Consider the following 20,149-nt stretch of genomic DNA (forward strand, 5'->3'; position numbering starts at 1 on the left):
TTGCTTTGTCGATGTTGTGTTGCAGTTGCTTTGAAGTTTCTGTAGCATGCAGAGGCCTTTACGTATCAACACTGCTATCTAACATTAGCAAGCACAGCTTGCATAGCTCGACTTGTGTAAATTGCAAGGTCTGACATTGACCAAACTTGATATGCATGACCTTGGTGGGCTCTAGGTCAACTCCTGAAAAGGGGGTCAATGTCAGACCTTGCAATCAAAAGTTAGGGGCGCACTGAAATTATGGCAAGGGTTATTAGCCCCCTAACTTTTGATTGCAAAGTCTGACATTGACCCCCTTTTCAGGAGTTGACCTAGAGCCCACCAATGTCATGCATATCAAGTTTGGTCAATGTCAGACCTTGCAAACACACTGTAACACTGTAAGGCACTGTAAGGCTACTGTCCTGCCTCACTTCCAGTGATGAAGCTAAGCTATGCTAACAGAGCATCTATTCCCAAAGCTAAAATGCACGCACAGAGACAAAAAAGGTATGCATCTTCTTGTCTAACTCCAGGGAAGATGTTAAATAAGCTAATTTCCCAAAATAGTGGAGTTATCCTTTAAGAAGGATCCACAAAGATGTTATTTCAACATGTATTCACAAAATGGATTGCAGAACGTTATTGAAGACTCCTGTGACCACAGCATTTGCTAGGTTATGTGCGCAAATATAATGCATATACACACATATACTGTAACCCTTTGTAACGGCTCAGATTTGGACATTTAATGCGAGAAGTTGCAGACTTTCACTTGCATGCATTCAGCACACACACATTTATTAAATTAAATTGCAAATCACAGCCTTTTTTGCAGTTATATAATTGCACAGGCTTACATCGTGATTGCAATTGTGATTAGATTAATCGTGCAGCACTAAATGCCATCAAACATCGACCTCTAGAGCCCTGCTTGGTATTGCACTTTGTTTATATATATATTTTTTGGTTTGACGTGTGGTTTGGAGTTGAGTGGGACTAGGGGAGGGGTTGCTACTGCTGGCCACATCTCAGGCTCTGCCAAGATCGGTCTATATTTATAGTAACTCATTATACTGTGAATTTCTCCAGACCCCTCTTCTACCTTTAAAGATACGCACACTGTAGTTACTGGATCACTGGTTCAAATGATTATGCATTAAACAACGCTTAAAGGTATTTGGTGCCATTCTGCTGGATGACATTGCCAGATGACATCACCAAGCAGAGAGCATACCTCTAGTGAAATGCAGATGCTATTTCATTTATTATTTTCAACTGTAATAGAGCCAGTAACTCGAGGACAGTTGAAGAAATAGTTGTGTCTGCAGTTCGCTAGAGGTCTGCTCTCTATCGCGTGACGCCATCCGGTGACGTTATCCAGCAAGGGTTTTGCTTCCGACTTGGCCGGCCATCGTACTAACACAATTGGCAGTGTTAGAGGGTGGGAAAGCCGGTGGGTGGGTCCTGGTCGTTGTAAACAGCGACTCCTACAGTTCGGTCGGGGCGCCTGCTCAGCGAGGAAAGGATCTAAGGGGGGTAGTGTGATCCTTCCACACGTTACACTCTCTCAGTGAGAGTCCGCGGTGCCAGGTGAAAAGAAGCGGTTGATTGGCTACACATGTGTCGGAGGAAGCATGTGATAGCCTCCACTCTCCCAGACCGACTGTAGGGGGTAGGTGCGCAGCGACCAGGAAGGGGATTGGGAATTGGCATAATGACTAACATTGGGATGGGAGAATTTTTTTTAATTAAAATAAATAAAAAAATTACTTATAGGCTTTTATGTCTGACTATCACGTGTCCTCTTCATAACAAAACGATAGGAATCCACTATCAGCAAAAAAGCCTCTTTAAATCATTACATTTTGTGCGCTGTTAGCTAACAGAGAATAGGCTATGAGGTGTGAATGATTATTGACATAATATTTCTATAGCAAAATATTATTTCTTTAACACTCATCCGTGTCAATGCTACTACAAACACTGCTCCAGAGACACTATATTTACATTTACATTCAGCATTTAGCATTTAAGCTGACACTTTTATCCAAAGCGACTTAGACAGCAGGAAAGGGCACAACTCTGGCCGCTAAGGGTAAGGGTATTTTTCGTCAAACAGTGTCGAACTTGAGTGTTACACTCTGAGTGCATAGTAGTATAGACATGTTAGTATAGTACAGTAGGTAGTAATATAGGCACAGTAGATTACTTAGTAGCAAAGTACATAATAGTCAAATACATTTTTATATTGAAGGTAATCATTCTCTTTTAATGTCTTTTTTTCTTTTTTAATAACACCTGGTTCTACTACAACCCAAGTACTTCTCAATGGCAGGTATGGAAGTGAAGTTAGAAGACATGTATGGTTCTGAAGGCGTGCCGCAGTCTGACCTGGCGCCCGCAGCTTGGCCTGGCTGGACGAGCGGGCCAGGGGAAGACTCTGGCGGAGCCGGTTCATCCGGTTGAAACCGAGGGGGACGTCCGCCTCCGACATGCTCTCCAGATTCTCAGCCGAAGCGAAGGACACCCTGTTGGCCTGGTCGGCGAGAGCCGGCTGTGCGGGGTTCGGTCGTGTCACGCGCGGCGTGCGGGCCTGCCAAGGTGGAGGAAGAAGTAGAGGAAAGAAAGGGAAGGAGATAACGGGTGAAATGTATGCAAAGGGAAAGAGAATGAGAGAGAGAGAGAGAGAGAGAGAGAGAGAGAGAGAGAGAGAGAGAGAGAGAGGGAGAGGGAGAGGGAGAGGGAGAGGGAGAGGGAGAGGGAGAGGGAGAGAGAGAGGGAGAGAGGATGATCATTGCAACTATGACAACAGCACAGTGATAAGACTGGACTCAAAATACAACTAGACAATGGCCTCAGGGAAATCAATGCAGATGAATTGATGGTTGAGACAGAATCATAATAATAATAAACGGTACTTTGCCTGAGAAAAGACAGCCTCGGTACCCCATTCAAACATCACAGTCGCAAGCGAACAACAATAATTAACAGAGACAAAATAAGACTGTTCTCAGACAAAACATTGCAACCCACACACACACAATCTAAAACCACCACCATGAACCTCAAACCAAACCAGCAAACTACCAGCAAAACGCAGACAGACTAACACAGGGATTGACATCTGAGCTGTAAGTGAATAAAATGCATAAAGTTTTGCTTAGCGTTAGTTCATGTGGAAGTCACACACGCTGATCATTCTGATCATCTGGCGGCTACACGTCTGTCAACAGCACAGTCCGTTTACTTTGCTCTGCCTCCCTCTACTCAATGCATGGCTGCACTCTGCTGCTGCTTGCTGCACTGCTGCACATGTTGCACGGCTGCACAGTGGTGTTCGTTAAGACTCCCTCCACCAGCCTATTTTATCATCTAGATATGTTCTGGCTCCATGTCTCAAGTGTCAGTATGACATCATCTGAGGATTGGTCTCTAAGGCTCTGCTCAGGATGTCCCCATGGGGGAATTTTTATTCACGCTCTCAGTCAAATACGTTGCAGGCTCGCATGGATTTGCACTGAGAGACCATCTTGAGAACAGAGCCTGTGCCGCCAAATACAAGAGTAAACCATTTTGTCTTATAAATGGTTTGATTATTATGACAAGAGTGTTCCTGACTGAAACACGGCCACACAAGAGCTGTTGCCGACCACACAGTGAAAGGCATTGTGTCGTGAAGTGCATCTGCTGGAGAAGAACCATAGAATACACAACTCTTATTACTCCATCTCTTACAAAAGGAAAAAAAGGTATCATGGTATTTTCCAAAAAGGTATTATGGTAGGCGGCTGGGTGGCGCAGTGGACATTGCGCTCGTCACCAACGCAAGAGACACCGGGTTCGAATCCGGCTGTCGGCTGTTAGATCCTGATCAATCTGGCCAGTATCACGTCTTCTTGTGTTATCCTCTCTCCATCCAATTCCTCTGCGTTGTGTAATTTTAATGGTCCTGACGTCTCATATACTGGCTGAATATAATCCTTATCTCTCCCCGTTAGTACGATCCGCAAACCATAATAATTCTCCACCTCCGTAAGAATTCGACACTTCGACACAGCGTAATACCTTATGAGGAAAAGCGTTGTTTATTGATATAAACAGAAACCTCAGCTCAGATGTTAACAGATTGTATTGTCCTTGAAGAGTCTATTCTAATGATCTTTCGGTGTGTTCAGTCTATTGTCCTTTTGCTATTCAGTCCACTGGTGGTCAGGCCTGGTCGTCAGCCAAGACCATCCTCGTGGTAGCCGAAGCTAATGATGATGTGGCATCCTTCCTTCCCCCCCCCCCCTCTCTATGAGAGGAGAGAGTCTCTTGGTCTCTTCCCTCCTGTGGGATTTGTTTCTTTGGTCTCAGTCAGATTTTAGTCTGGCCCTACCCGGAACCACCGTCAGCTTTATAGGATCTTCGTCATAGCTATGATAGCCCACCCCTTTCTGGTTGTCATGTGCCGCGCTGTCATGACAACTGCTCAGATAACCTTTCACACATTTCAAAACGTTTCTCTCTGTCAAAACCTCCATCGCGCTCTGCCTGTGTCCACGTTATCTTTGTTTTGTCTTAGATCGGAATTCAAAACAAACACCCTCCTAACGCGGCCTGTGCCTGTGAAACCACTGGTTCACCACCGTCAATATCATCCCGTGATGATAATGATTATATTACCCTCTTAAAGCGTCTCAGTTTATAAACCAAATATACATTGAAAAAACCACCATTTTCTCTCAATCGGCGTTGCCTCCGGCTTGGGCCGGCCGTCATACTAACTCAATTGGCAGAGTTAGCGAGTGGGAAGTTGAAGGGTGGTAGTCTGGTCGTTGTAAACAGCGACTCCTACAGGTCGGTTGGGGCGCCTGCACAGCAAAGTCAGGAAAATGGCGGGGGCAGTGTGAGCCTCCTACACGTTACTCCTCACCAAGTCCGCGCTGGCAGGTGAAAAGATGTGACAGGCTGCCTCCACATGTATCGGAGGGGACATGTGATGCAAGGCTTCTATCCTCCCTACAACCGGCCAGTGGGGGGCATATGCGAGCAACGATCAGGACAGGGGAGGGAGAATTGGCACGAGAGGTAAATTGGGGTGGGGAGAAAAATCACAGAAAAAGGAGGAGAAAAAGTAAAAAAAAAAAAAAAAAAAAAAAAAAGGTAATGTGGTATAACTTTTTTGGTCAATAATGTACGATGATGACAAAAAATTATGGAAATACCATTATATTACCATCGGTATCATCATGGTTTTAATAGGAATGTGCCATGTTATTATTTACGTATAAAAGTGGTGCTATGGTGAAAGAAACTTTAACCATGGTAATGTCATGGTATATTATTGATACAATACAATGGCCTGTACCATAATTGTAAATCTGAAATTGCCATCATACATTTTATATAGATATAAGATAGGTGTATATATTTTATACTTTTTTCATTTTGTGAAATTCTGAATCCTCTACAGCTCTAGCAGTACCATTTTAATTATTTACACAATGGCCGGCATCATAGTAAGATTACCATTATACTACCATGATATTTCTCTGTAATGGATGCAGCAACTCGGAAACGCAATGTCAGTAACAAGAGGGAGCGGCGTTCTGTCCGTGTCCATAAATGCTAATGACCACTAGAAGCAACGACTGGGATCTCTTGACAGATTCCTTCCGTGACACGGACGACCGCCGATGTTTCACCTGTCCAATTTGGGGCCACTGGGGAGCCAAACATCTGCAAGGAACCTCTCATTACGGCACTAACAGGGGGGGCCGCTAGACCGGGTTGCTTTTTAATGAATCCTTACTGACAGACATTTTCCAGCCCAAAGACTGCGGTAATGAGCTCCCAGAGTGCTGCAGGGACCCGCGGCTCACATCGCCGTACGCATCTGTTGTCTTTCTCCCTCGTGTCTTCACAGACACTGTGGGCTCTTGTGATTTCTCGCCATGGCGTAAAAAAAAAGAGACAACCCCCGACTGCACACAGAGCAGTGCACTCGACTGTGTGCAAGCATGCAGACGCAGAGACAAGGGGCTCCTGGACATACATGCTCATGCAACACAATGATGCTGGCAAATTATGCTCTCGTGGAAACGTCAAACTACAAACGTCGGATGTGCAAACGCTGGTGTGCACAGACACGCACATGTACAGTACCGTATAAACACAGGCACGTCACACACACACACACAAATTGTTCAGCGGAGTAAAGTTGGTTGGTACTTCAGTGGCGAATCCTTATGGAAGCCAACGGAAGCCATGCCTCCCTAATATTAAAATATGAATTAATATCAAATATGAAATCTAAAAAAAAAAATAAAAAAAAATATAATTTTTTTTTAATATAGTTTACATTCTTTTTCATCTGTGCATCTGTGTTATCATTTTTTATTTTTTTTTGTCTCCCTCTTCTCCTTCTCACTCCCTCTAACACACTGTCAGACTCACTGTGCTCACTGCAGCTAGTATAGGAGAGAGGCAGGGGGTAGGTCTCTTTCTCCAGGGCCCTCATTCATCAACGTGGACGTAGAATATGTTCTATTTCCACACGTAAGCACGGAATGTAGAACTAGTGTACGCACAGGGAAGTCGGGATTCATCACACGGTGCGTACGCAGGCTCTACGCTCCTCCGTAGAACTTTGTTCTACCGTCAATGCTCGTGCATGATTATCCATATATGGTCATGAAAGTGAGGAAACACCCCCCATGGGATGTGAAATAATGGACTGACCCGAGCGGAACTCTGAGGAAATCCACGGAGAATTCACTGCTGTCGAACCAACACTATCGCGTATTATGGGATAAATAAAAGGCGGATTTGATGTCAGATATCAACGGCTCCCTAAGACCATTGCTGCAATTCTGCCTGGACAGCTCAAAATACTAATAAAGACCGTTCGTTGACCACTGTTTGGCGTTGGTTGTGTGTCATTATAACCGTGCTGTAATATGAATGCCTTTATTAGTTGTGTTCGATTGGCTATATGATTTTTAGAGGCATCTATTTTGTTGTCGGCTAATAAAGACCGCGCTGGAATATGACTGCCTTTTCCCGTGTTGTTTGATTAATACCCAGGGGCAGGGATTAAAGTTCTCCTCAATTTTATTCCAAATCGCGATGGATCTTCCGTCAATTTTCTACCTGCTGCATATGATTTCTAGAGGCATACTACAATCTATTTTGATGTCAGTATTGGGTAGCCTATATAAACAATATAATACGAGAGCATATACAAGAACAATGAATCTCACTGCATGTATGATGCAGCCTGCCTTTCAATACATGAACTTGAATTCCATCATGTTTGTGTGCGGGACTCACAAGGCTGTTGTCACAATGGGTGGTACCGGTGTACAGTAATAATAACAGTCCACACAATATCACGATCCATGCCATAGCCTATGTTCTATTAGGACATGATCTGTGACGACAAATGTTCTAGAATGTTTGATTAAGATATCATACTCTGACAGCATGCCTATGAGCAACAAAAACGCGAACTTGAATCCCATCATATAGTCTGTCCACTATCTGCATGGTGTCATTGCAATGCGTTTTCTATTATTTCTTATACAGTAAAAAGGGGGAAGAACACTATATTCATATGACTTATTCTGCTTACAGCTTTGAAATTCCACTTGTTTCGTTTAACGTAAAGCCTTTTAAATATAATCAAAACGTTCCCGTGTTTCGGCGGTCTGTGCGCAAAATAATAACGAGTTGAGCTTTATGATTTATGATGAATTGAAAATGGGGGACCCTGATGTAAACAAGACGAAAGTTGGTCTGCATCCCCAATTAACAATTGTATGTACTGAGCTGTACTGTACTGTACCCATTCTGCAATCTGTTAATAAACTTTTCAATCAATCAATCAATCAAGCTACGCGGAGCGCAGTCAGTCAGTAGCCTACACCCCGTATATTTCGATAACGCTATATAAACCATGCTGCATTCATTCTGAGAGAAAGATCTATTATTCCAAATGCTATTTATAGGGTTTTGACCATAATTACACTACTGTTGCTATTTTACAATGAACTATAATGAACTACGGTTCGTACAGAACATGCCAGTGTTATTATGCACAGAAGCTCATTTCCTTGTTGTAATAATATATTCTACCACTGGGCGCTAGGTACGCTAGGTCTGAACTGTGCGTAGATGTAAGCACGGAGTCAAGTTCAAATCGAAATTGATGAATCCCACTCTTTGCTTAGAAATGATCGTACGCACAGGGTAAGCACAGATCTGTGCGTAGAACACGTTGATGAATGAGGGCCCAGGCTTCCAGCATTATAGAGTCCAAATCCGATCCTAGCCAATCAGATTCGAGCTGACTGCCACACCCTAAAAGTTTAAAACGGGGCTGTGAGGAAGACACTCAGCATATTTTCCCCTCTGCACTCTGAACATTGTATTAACCCGTAACTGTTCCCACGGGCCGAATATTGCCCCGATCCTCGCGAGATTAAATCCACGGGGACCTCTCGGCGTGCCGAAGCTTTTCCTAAATCACTTCCATCATCGAAAACGAGGGGAAAAGGTCGGCTTGCGACCCTGAAAATGTTGCGTGATTTTAAAAACGCTGTATTAAGTGAGCCTATTATGGGATCCACGCGAGCTTTCTATCGTGGAAACATCTGGGCGTCCCGCAACTTTTACTCATTCACATGTAGCCCCGAAAATGCTTAGAAAAGGAAAACAGAAAGCGTGGAATAAACTCGCCGAAACGGAAAAGTGTCCCACGGGCACGCCGTGATTCCGATCCGCGTGAAAATATTCACGGCCATAGAGGAGACCGTGGGACACCTTTTTGCAACCGAATATGTGTCTCGAATTTGCTCCCACGCGGCGCGCAAAATCGTGCAAGGAAAAATCTGACCAAAAATGAACCAATGCTCCAGCAGTATTAATGACCCTGATGTAAACAAGACAAACGTCTTTCTCTGGTCTGCATCCCCTTATACAATTGTGTGTATTGAGCCGTACTGTATTGTACCCATTCTGCAATCTGTTAAATAAATAAAAAGAAAGTTTGACTGGCCGCCGAGCCATACTGTAGTATACATGGTGACTGCTTGACTTAAAAAAAAAAAAAAAAAAAAATTAATAAAAATATTTAATAAATTTTCTTTTTTATAAAATTTTTTTGGCTTCCCCTGTTATTTTACCCACGCGACGCCACTGTGGTACTTGGCTCCCTGAGCATGAACCGAGTTTACCGCCCTCAAAACACAGTGGTGTATCACAGCCATACTTGAGTCACCCAAGTCACCCAAGAAATCACTTGAGACTTAAAGTAGCTCACATTAAAGGTGCTATAGATACACATTTTATGTAGAGTAATCATAAATAAATAAAAAATCATCAACAGAGCTTTTAGAAAAGTGCTAAATAAAAGTATTGCTTTTCCCCCCAAAACTTTTTTTATTAATTATTTATAAATGTTGGCGGATCCAAAATGAATGTTGTTGCAGTCATGTGTCCCCTCCCTACTTCCCATTTCCCCACATGGAATGCACCTGATTGGATAAATGACGTGCTGGTGCTCTAGTGCAACATCTAGTGGCTGAATGTTATCTATAGCATTTACCTTGAAATTACTAGTATGTATCTGTAGGCCGTATGGTGAAGGCTGAGAAGTGGCTAGAAAACGATTCTCGTTCCCACCTCTGCGAATTACACAATTTTCACTCTGGGTGAAAGATAGATTGGTGTAGATTTAGGAACAAAAAGTTTTCCATTGACAAAATAGCCCATTTTCGCAATCATAATTTTAAAGTCGGGACTAGATCTTTCCTCGCGAACGGATATTTGGTCACCACAGAGTTTTATTTGACGCAATTGGTGCGAGTTCGGTCACGTATCTTGCGCTCTACCAATAGCAGCTATCTTTGTTGCGATGATCCTCGCAACAAAGAGAGCTGCTATTGGTCGATCCGGTGTCAACAAAATCCACAGATTAACGTTACATCAGAACAGGACGAAAATGGACATAAAACACCTTCTAAAGTTCACAAAAAGGTTTCTAAACAATGTTATATGCATCTCACGTCCGTTCAGAAAGAACGTGTACAAGATTTTACACAGACACGGTGGGATAGATATAGAAACTGCGTCGAACGGTGGCTTAACCTACCAGTCCAGAATCATACCATTGTGGAGACATACAAACATCAATTTGTGTCATAAATGTCATGATATATATTTGTATATCTGTATGTCGTGTATGTCATAAATGTCATGATGAATTGAAAACTGGGGACCCTGATTAGATTAGATTGTACTTTATTGTCATTATATTGGCATACAACGAGATTTGGGACTCAAACCTAAGGTGCAGTAATACAATCACAAGTAATAAAAGATAAACATAAAATCCTATACAGAAACATTAAATGCTATACAGTCCAAAGAGGCAGTTGTTTGGGTGGCTAGAGTCTTTGACTATTCTCTTAGCCTTGGCCCTGCAAGGCCTGGTGTAAATGTCCTGGAGAGTGGGAAGCCCACCTCCAATTGTGCCTTCAGCTGATCGAGCCACTCTCTGCAGTCTGCTGCGGTCGTGTAAAGTGCTATTCTCAAACCAGGAGGTGATGTTACCAGTCAGGATGCTCTCAATTGTACATGAGTAGAAGTTCTTTAAGATCTTCGGACTCAAACAGGCGGTCGGATGGCGTAGCGGAGATTGCGCTCGTCACCAATGCAAGAGGCTGCAGTCTCGACTCCCGGAGTCAGCATTGCCTGCGGCTTGGGCCGGTCGTCATACTAACTCGTTTGGCTGAGTTAGCGGGAGGGAAGTCGAGGGTGGTAATCTGGCGTTGTGGACAGCGACGCCTACAGGTCAGGTCTGGGCGCCTGCTCAGCAAAAGGCAGGAAATGGTGAAGGCAACGTGACCTCCCACGCGTTACGCTTCACCAATGAGAGTCCTCGCTGCCAGGTGAAAAAAAGAGCCACTGGCTGTCTCCACATGTGTCGGAGGAAACAGGTGGTAGACTTCAGGGTTCCCTTGTACCGACCAGTAGGAGGAACATGCGCACAACAACCAGGTAGGGGAGGGGGTAATTGGCATAACGACTCAATTGGGATGGGGAGAAAAATAGAAAATCAGGCGGAGAAAAAGAGGATAAAAAAAGAAAAAAGGATCTTCTGACTCACTTTGAACTTCCTTGTGTCCGGATGGCAGAATTCAGCACTGTATCTACAAAACCCCCTGTAAATCATCTGCCCTTTATTAATTTGCTTAGATTTTTTGTACACATATCTCAAGAAGGTGCTGAATGAGCTCAGTGGGCTCAATGAGCAACATTTTTCATGTCTGATACATTTTAGCATGGTGTTATTCACTGTCAAAGATGAAAACATTTATTTTTTATAATAAATTATATTCTCCTTTGGTTCATTACAATTGACTCAAGCCTAGTAACAGACACAATATTATACATTCCCTGAGAACCATAGATGTCCTTAGATATGGGCGGCTACGTGGCGTAGTGGGCAAGGCGCTCGCCACGAATGCGGAGACGCTGGGCTCGCCTGTTCGAGCCCAGCGCTCCACATTGCTTTCAGTTTAGCTGGTCGTTCATACTAATACACATTGGCCGTATTAGGGGGTGGGAAACTGATGGGTGGGGATCGGGCGTTGTGGACAGCGACTCCTACAGGTCGGTTGGTGCGCCTGCACAGTAGAATCAGGAAGTGTCGGGGGCAGCGTGAGCCTCTCACGTGTTACTCCTCGCCACTGAGAGATCGAGCTGCGCAGGTGAAAAGATGCGACTGCTGTTACCTCAAGTACCGGAGGGGACTTGTGCTATGTATGACTTAGTCCACATTGCAGCCGGCTTGTGGGAGGCAAGAAACAGCGTTCGTGACAGGGGAGGGTTGAATTGGATGATACGAAATTGGGATGGGAGAAAATATAGAAAATGGGAGAAAAAGTGGATCAAAAAAAAGATGTCCTTAGATACCAAGAACATGCAAATGGTCCTTGTAGAAGTGGAGCAATCTTCCATTTACTTAGGTATGTATTTTTAGGCAAATTTTCAGAAAATATGGCTAGGGCTTAACACATTGATGGCCATTGGGGCCCGTCTAATATAATGGTAGAGGGCCAGCAAATGTAAACAAATGTGGGGCTTTTTGTAGAGCTAAATCTATACTTTATAGTATTGCTATCTGTCCATTCTCATTGTCAATTGAGTCCATAAACCGTCCCTTCAAAATGGCTTAAAGAAAAAAAAAATCATCAATAGGTTCTCATTTTATAGCGCCGTGAATATAAGCTTTATACCGGATTTGGTCTAGTATATTTTCTGGAAGGCTAGTTATAGGGCTAATAGCTGCTAACGTTATATCCAATGGCATTTCCGTTTTACAGATGCTACAGAAATAACTCAAACTGCATATGATCGACACGATCCCAAAGCATGTATGCATGAAAGGGGGGGCGGGGGACGTCGTTTATTATTATTAGGGATGGGTACCGAATTCGGTACTTTTGAGGTACCAAACCGAAACACGTCGGTACTACCGAGTATCGAATCAAGTTTTTTTTTACTTTTTTTTCTTTTTACTTTTTTCTTTTCATGTGAACGTTCACACGCGCAATATATGCTTACCTAGGATTTGACTTGATTCAACAACTGAAAACTGTCGAAATTGTAGTTATTTGAAGTTTGGATTTTTTTTTCACGACTGAGGTAGGTAAATTAAATTTCTTGAGACTAAAGTACCGAAAAAAGGTACCGTTGGGTACCAGTATCGAACACTTGATTTGCTTAACTTTGTCCTAAAAATCACTCCACAGTCCCTTATTGTATAATATCCACAGTCCCTGATGCTGTCTCAAACCCTTGCTGAGGCCTACTACAGTAACTCTCTCAAGCACTGATTGGCTGGCCGGACAAACTAGATTATCCACAGCCAATAAATGGGAGCTCGGTTTTGATTGACAAGACAGCTGTGCACAGCTGTGGCAAGCCACCCCCCCCCCCCCCCCCCCCCCCCCATCTCCACAGTCACACCACAGCCTCCTATGTTTCCATCGCATTACCATACAGTCCTGGCATAATGTTCCACTGAGATTGTTAATTATGACAGGATTAAGATGAGAGTTTAATAGTCACACTTTGCACGATTTCCCCCAAATAAAAACCTCTCAGCGCCTCTCACCATGCTTTATTTGACTGTCTAAAATTAGTTTGGAACATTACAGATGACATTAAATCATGATTAACACTTTGATCGCCGGGGTTAAATACATAATTTACCATCCCTCGCCAGCCCTATTTAACATGGAGAAGTTCCCCTTCTTTGCAGGGCTATAACTTTTTAAATTGTATTGCTAAATTGACATTACCATGGCCCATTCAAAGTCCTATATCTATTGTTCAGGGTGTAGCAACGTTATACTTTTTCATTCACATATTCATACTAAAATACGGTCTAAAGTATAAGTATGTTTTTATCGTTTTCTGCAGCTTTCTCCAGAACGTGATTTATAGCCCTAAATGCATTATATTGATGATTGTATACAGTTTGATAGCAATCGGCGCGAGATAAAAAATGTCAACTGCACGTACTTCTAGAAGTTACTACGTATGATCTGATGTTGACCGGATGGGCGGGGGGTCGTTTATAATTCCGTGGGCAACGTTATATCATTCATCTAGTGTGGGTGATATGATCATTAGAGCAGTTAGTATAGAAGACATTCAAAAATAACGCTGAAACTCACCGTAGCTTCCTCTCGCCGTTGGGAGATGAGCGTGGAACAGAATTTTTTCTATTATGGGATGTAGAAATATCCGATCCATTTCCAGGTTGTATAATAGTATATACGTCCAAATCATGTTGTTTATCGAGTTGGCAACGGATCGCTATCCATTGTGTCGAGCTCGAGTCCCGGGACCTATAGCGAGTGATCGGACCAAATTGAAATGAGCACCAGCTTCCACTTCCTGTTTCTTCCCTGGGCGATCCGCCGATCGGCCACCAGATGGCGCTCTTGAACCGTTAGAGTTGACAGGGGCTCACCAGTACATATAATGTCTCCGGGGGAGAAATATGATTTCGATCACAGATTTTTGAAATATTGATATCAAAGACGCTGTCCAGCGTCATCGGCAGAATAAGCATGGCGGGGAATGACGTGTTCCAGCGTCTTCTGCGATTAAAGTGTTAAGTAAAGCCTTAGAAGTCACGAAAAACTGTGAGACCTCGTCTCAAAGGCTCAGGAGATACGTCTGTCAATGCAAAATACATATGTGAGTGAAGGAAAGAAATCCAATGAATCACTGCTGTAATAACACAGCCTGCAGTGTGCCATACTGTAATAACACAGCCTGCAGTGTGCCATACTGTAATAACACAACCAGCTGTGTGCCACACTGTAATAACACAGGCAACAGTGTGCCATACTGTTATAACACAGCCTGCAGTGTGCCATACTGTAAAAACACAGGCAGCAGGGTGCCATACTGTAATAACACAGCCTGCAGTGTGCCATACTGTAATAACACAGCCTGCAGTGTGCCATACTGTAATAACACAGCCTGCTGTGGGGTCCTACTAATCACCACAAAGTACCAGAAAATACCCCCCAAAGTACCCCAAAATACCCCAAAATACCTCAAAGTATACCCCAAAATACCCCAAAGTACCCCAAAATACCCCGAAGTACCCCAAAAGTGAAGGTTATTGCATGACTACTAGTGAGGCAGTGCTTCACTAGTATACAGACAAAAAATATATATAATAATAATATTATTACATATTCTTATTTTTATTTTTTTTGTAATATTTTTTTTTATTAGAAATGTTTTCCTCTGAAGAAAACAATGCCAGTGAATAAATTTTTTCTTCAAAAATGTCCAAGTGACAGCTCTCTGACCCTGATCCCATAACACATTGATGCTGGTCAGGCTGTCAGATGTCAATCATTCACTGCAAATTTGGTGCACTGGGCAGGGCTTAAGAATCTAATAATCCAATCAAAATAGGGTATAAAAAAATAAAACGGTTAGTGAGGCCATGCGCACTTGATTGATTGGCATTCACGCCGTGTTACATTGTGTTGACAACCTTGAGATCCAATCAGAGAATGGTGCCAGCTAATGATACGGAACTGCAGCTGGACCCTATTGACTGTGTGTGCAACTGCAACTTGATTTGAAAGAGACTGGCATAACGTTAGATAAAAGAAGATTAATTTGCCTAATATAATAATTCATATTTTAAGATCTTTATTCAATTGTTCATGAACTTATTGTGTATCGTTTGATGATATATATATATTTTTTTTATCTCAGTTGAAGTAGTGTAATTGACGTGATCGTGCCGTCTTGGACTCTGTAAGCTAACTTGTTGTAGCTAACATTAGCTAATAGCTAAGTCATCGAAACGTTCACCCAGAGGAAGAAGAAAAAAAGGAAGATGGGATAGGTGAGCCCACAGCTTTGATGAGTGCACTGCTTTGGCAATCGCTTGGGTGACTGTCTGAGTGACCACCTGTCGGAGTCGGAGTCCCGAAAATGGAACGTGTGTCACGCATCAACAGAACAATGTTTAGTGGATTTCGACAGCATCCTCACGCAAATGAAGGATCGATTAGATCCCAAAAGACTGCTGTTTGTTGCATTGCCTGATTTGCAACTGTTTGCAAGCAGAGGAGGTCATTGGACATTTCATCAGAAAATATCGAAGGATGGATTTAATTTACAAGTGATCAGATGGGAGGGACACTATTTCCTCGTAAAGAAGTACATCAAATGGTGAGTGGATTTAAAATATATATATATATTGGGCCGCTGCGTCCAGTGTGTCAGTGACGTGTGTGTGGCCGAAATGCGTGCGTTTACTTTCGAATTACCCACGTAATTGTCCTTGTGTTACATAAAACCCATCTGTGGCCTCGTGCAGAGGAAGGTGGTAAATACATGTTAGAGGAGACTGAGGAAGGGGTTCTATCAGTGTCTGTCTGGTCACTAGGCTTGGGCGGTATGACGGTATTACGGTATACCGGGGTATTTCGAAATACCGATGGTATTGTAAATCAATACCGTCTAAACAGAGTTTTGTTGTAGTGCACACACGCGCCAGCAGAGGGCGAGACTAGTCCTCACTAGTGGGGCGAGCCATGCAGAGCTGGTTGTCTCTACACACAGGAGGAGGAGGAGGAGGAGGAGGAGGAGAAGGAGGAGGAGGAGGAGGAGGAGGAGGAGGAGGAGTAGGAGGAGGAGGAGGAGGAGGAGGAGGAGGAGGAGGAGGAGGAGGAGGAGGGGAACCCCGCTTCAGTGAGTGAAATTAAATGAGACACGCTTACCGTTGCTGGTGCTGCGGGCTAACTGGCTATTCTGAGAGCTAACTGTAGTGTTGTGTATGATCACAACGGTGTTCACGCTTTACGGTAATGTTGTGACAGTGCTGTGAAAATACCGTAAAGCGTTGTGACGATAGTGTGTGTTGTTGTTGTGTGTAGGATGCTGCGGGCTAACTGCTACCATTCTGAGAGCTTAACGTTAGCACTAGATGCTGCGGGCTAACTGCTACCATTCTGAGAGCTTAACGTTAGCACTAGATGCTGCGGGCGAACTGCTACCATTCTGAGAGCTTAACGTTAGCACTAGATGCTGTGGGCTAACTGCTACCATTCTGAGAGCTTAACGTTAGCACTAGATGCTGTGGGCTAACTGCTACCATTCTGAGAGCTTAACGTTAGCACTAGATGCTGTGGGCTAACTGCTACCATTCTGAGAGCTTAACGTTAGCACTAGATGCTGCGGGCTAACTGCTACCATTCTGAGAGCTTAACGTTAGCACTAGATGCTGCGGGAGGACTGCTACCATTCTTAGAGCTTAACGTTAGCACTAGATGCTGCGGGCGAACTTTACTTGGTAACACGGGTTGCCACCAGCTGTTCCTGAAGTCTGGGGCCATGCGGATGTTTCTCAGGAAGTTTGTCAGAAGGTTATGGGAAGCTCCTTCAGATAAAATCGGTTCCTGAAGTAATCAGGTGTTGTGGCTGATGTTTGACTGAGAGGCTGAGGTTCAGCAGCTTGTTTTCACCGTGCTGCTCTTATTCACGTTTCCCTCGATATTCCAATGTACAGTTTTGCTTGTACAGTTGTACAAGCATGTACCATTGACTCAGAATGGTCTGTTTTATTGAAACTGTCACAGCAGTATAGTTTGTTTATACTTCAGAAGTATAATATTTAAACATGGTCCCCAAAATGAATGGAAGTGAATGAGGAGCCTGACACCTGGGAGGAATGGGGGAGTTGCAGCCTTGGGGATGTTTTAAAAATATATATATTTTTTTTAATGTGTGATCAAAACCAAGGGCCCCCCCATCCCGAGCCTGTGAACCTCCGACACAATCAAGGGGACCCAGAACACATACATAACCAGTTAAAGTAAGTTGTCACAAAGTATAAGGAAAATAAAACATTTACTATAAAACGAGCTTCCTGAGCCCCCTACATCTCCAGGCCCGGCAGCCGCGAACCCCAACCCCGGAGGACCCGGAGTCCGGCGCCCCCGCGGGCCAAAGCATCACGCCTCTTTAATGCCTCGACCCGCAGAGACCCCGAACCACGGCCTCCCCCAGTCCGAGCCCACGGCCACCAGACCCACAGCTCTCTCTTCTCCCCCCCCCCCCCCCCTCACCCCAGGACCTCAACGTGAGTTAAATACATTATATATAATAGATTATCTAGCAATTGAACGTTATATGCACTCTTTAAGTTTTGCAACCGCTGCCAACCAGATAGCAATATTTGCTTCGTTAACCCCTAAAACTCGTGCAGTGGATATCTCCAGTTATTACATGGCGTTTTCACATTCGCCGAAATGCTTGCTTGTGATTGGTCAATAGCCCCCCGACTGCGGTCATTATTTTTCAATAATGACCGCAGATTTTTCAATAATGACCGCAGAGCGCAGCTGTTCGCAATCAAGCCCACTGACACACTGTTTCAGTGCAATTAGACACTGCCGTGCCGGCGATGACAGGGGGCGGAGCGACGAGCGGAGCCAGAACACAGAGGCTGCCCGCGATAATAATAATCACTTTATTTGGGCTGACAGAGCCACAGAACAACTGCGATTTGTCAAATGAATTAGGTATATTGTTAGTAAGTTAGCCATGTAATAAGCGGGATAATGTATAGCCTACTCGGTCATTGTCGCAAAATAATTGACCTTCACTACGTTTAAAACACCTCGGCGCGGCGCCTCGGTATTTTAAACTCCGTGTCGGTCAATTATTTTGCGACAATGACCTCGTAGCCATACATTATCCCTTACATATATCACATCAAGATAGGTGAGAATCCATACCTTCAAACATATCTTATCTGGTTGTATCCAGTGTGAAGCAATCAACTTTTTGGTAAAAATATAATTTTATATATAATATATAATAATTTGTGCTTCATCAAGAAATTTGGTCAGCAGCCGCCAGTACCCTCAAATACCCCAAAGTACCCGAAAGTACCCAAAAGTACACCAAAGTACCCCAAAATACCCCAAAGTATAGCCCAAAATACCCCAAAATACGCCAAAATACCCCAAAGTACCCATAAATACCCCAAAGTATACCCCAAAATACCCCCAAAGTACCCTAAAATACCCCAAAGTACCCTAAAATACCCCAAAGTACCCCTAAATACCCCCAAAGTACCTCAAAGTATACCCTAAAATACCACAAAGTATCACGAAATACCCCCAAAGAACCTCAAAGTTCCCCAAAGTATACCAATACCTCAATGTTCAACAAAATACTGGCTCAGAGGTAGAGCAGGTCAACTAATGATCATATGGTCAATGGTTTGGTCAGTGGTTTGAATCCCAGCTTCTTCTGTTCACATGCCGAAGTGTCCTTGGGCAAGACACTGAACCCCAAATTGCTCCCAATGAGCAGGCTAGCACCTTGCATGGCATCTGGCTGCCATTGCTCTGTGAGTGCATGTGTGAATTCATGAAGGACAGGCAATTATAAAGCTCTTTGTGCAGGTAGGAAAGCGCTATATATGTGCAGTCCATTTCCCATTCCCAAAGTACCACATATTTTCAAAACAAATGTTTATTTGAATATATTATAATCTCCAAATGTAATAACATCTGTATTGAACACTGAACAAACAGTATAAACATTTTGTTTTATCAAATCTTTTTAATTTTAAATTTTCAACAATCATTTCTGTTTGGAAGCCTGGGAAAGTCTCCAGAGAATAATAATAATAATAATAATAATAATAATAATAATAATAATAATAATAATAATAATAATAATAATAATAATAATAATAATAATAATAATAATAATAATAATAATAATAATAATAATAATAATAATAATTAATAATAATAATAATAATAATAATAATAATAATAATAATAATAGATTGAATTTTAAGAGAGAAGCGCCTTTCTCAGACTCAAGGACACTGTACAAGGAAAGGATGGAAAAAAATAAAAGTAAGTAATAAAATTGAAAATATATATATAATAAAATACATAAAAGATCTGTGTATAGTAACAACAAGAAAAAACAAATAATAGTGAATCATAGTTGTTGTCATCATCTTGTCTGAAATTGTTTAAGTTAACCATGTTGTCTTGGAGGTCAGGGTCACACTTCCTTTTGTCATTGCCTTTAATTGTTGTCTTAGTTGTGTCATGGTTGTCTTCAGTGTTTACATGTTTTCTGGCTGGAAGCCTTGGAAAGTCTTCTTCACTGAATAGTGAAAGTATGTTCATGCATGCTCAAAAGAGATTTGACTTCGTTTTTTTAAATTTTTTTAATATGTTTTAATTTTTTTAAGATGACACAGAATGTAATGTAATGACACAGTTAGAATGTCCTGTTATGTTGTCATGTCATCTCTTTTCTTCCGTCATTACTGGAATTTGTTCAAAAATTTTATACTGTTCTGTTGTTATTGTTGAAAATAAAAAATATTTTATCAACATTTCTTTTATACTGTTTGTTCAGTGTTCAATACAGATGTTATTACATTTGGAGATTATAATATATTAAAATAAACATTTGTTTTGAAAATATGTGGTACTTTGGGAATGGGAAATGGACTGCACATATATAGCGCTTTCCTACCTGCACAAAGAGCTTTATAATTGCCTCTCCTTCACTAATTCACACATGCACTCAC

The 20,149-nt window shown here is 42.6% G+C and overlaps 1 protein-coding gene across 1 annotated transcript in view; it reads right to left on the bottom strand.

Annotated features, from left to right (window-relative positions):
- LOC311235397 (SRC kinase signaling inhibitor 1-like) overlaps nt 1-20,149 on the bottom strand; it is a gene marked incomplete at its 3' end in the record, with an annotated part of 164,224 nt that overhangs the window by 95,914 nt on the left and 48,161 nt on the right. The window contains exon 3 of the mRNA XM_084322852.1: nt 2,374-2,575. Within this exon, the coding sequence (XP_084178978.1) occupies nt 2,374-2,575 (202 nt within the window). The remainder of the gene's footprint in view (nt 1-2,373; nt 2,576-20,149) is intronic.

The sequence above is a fragment of the Notolepis coatsorum genome (assembly GCF_963971535.1).
Source record: "Notolepis coatsorum genome assembly, chromosome: 10".
Lineage (NCBI taxonomy): Eukaryota > Metazoa > Chordata > Actinopteri > Aulopiformes > Paralepididae > Notolepis > Notolepis coatsorum.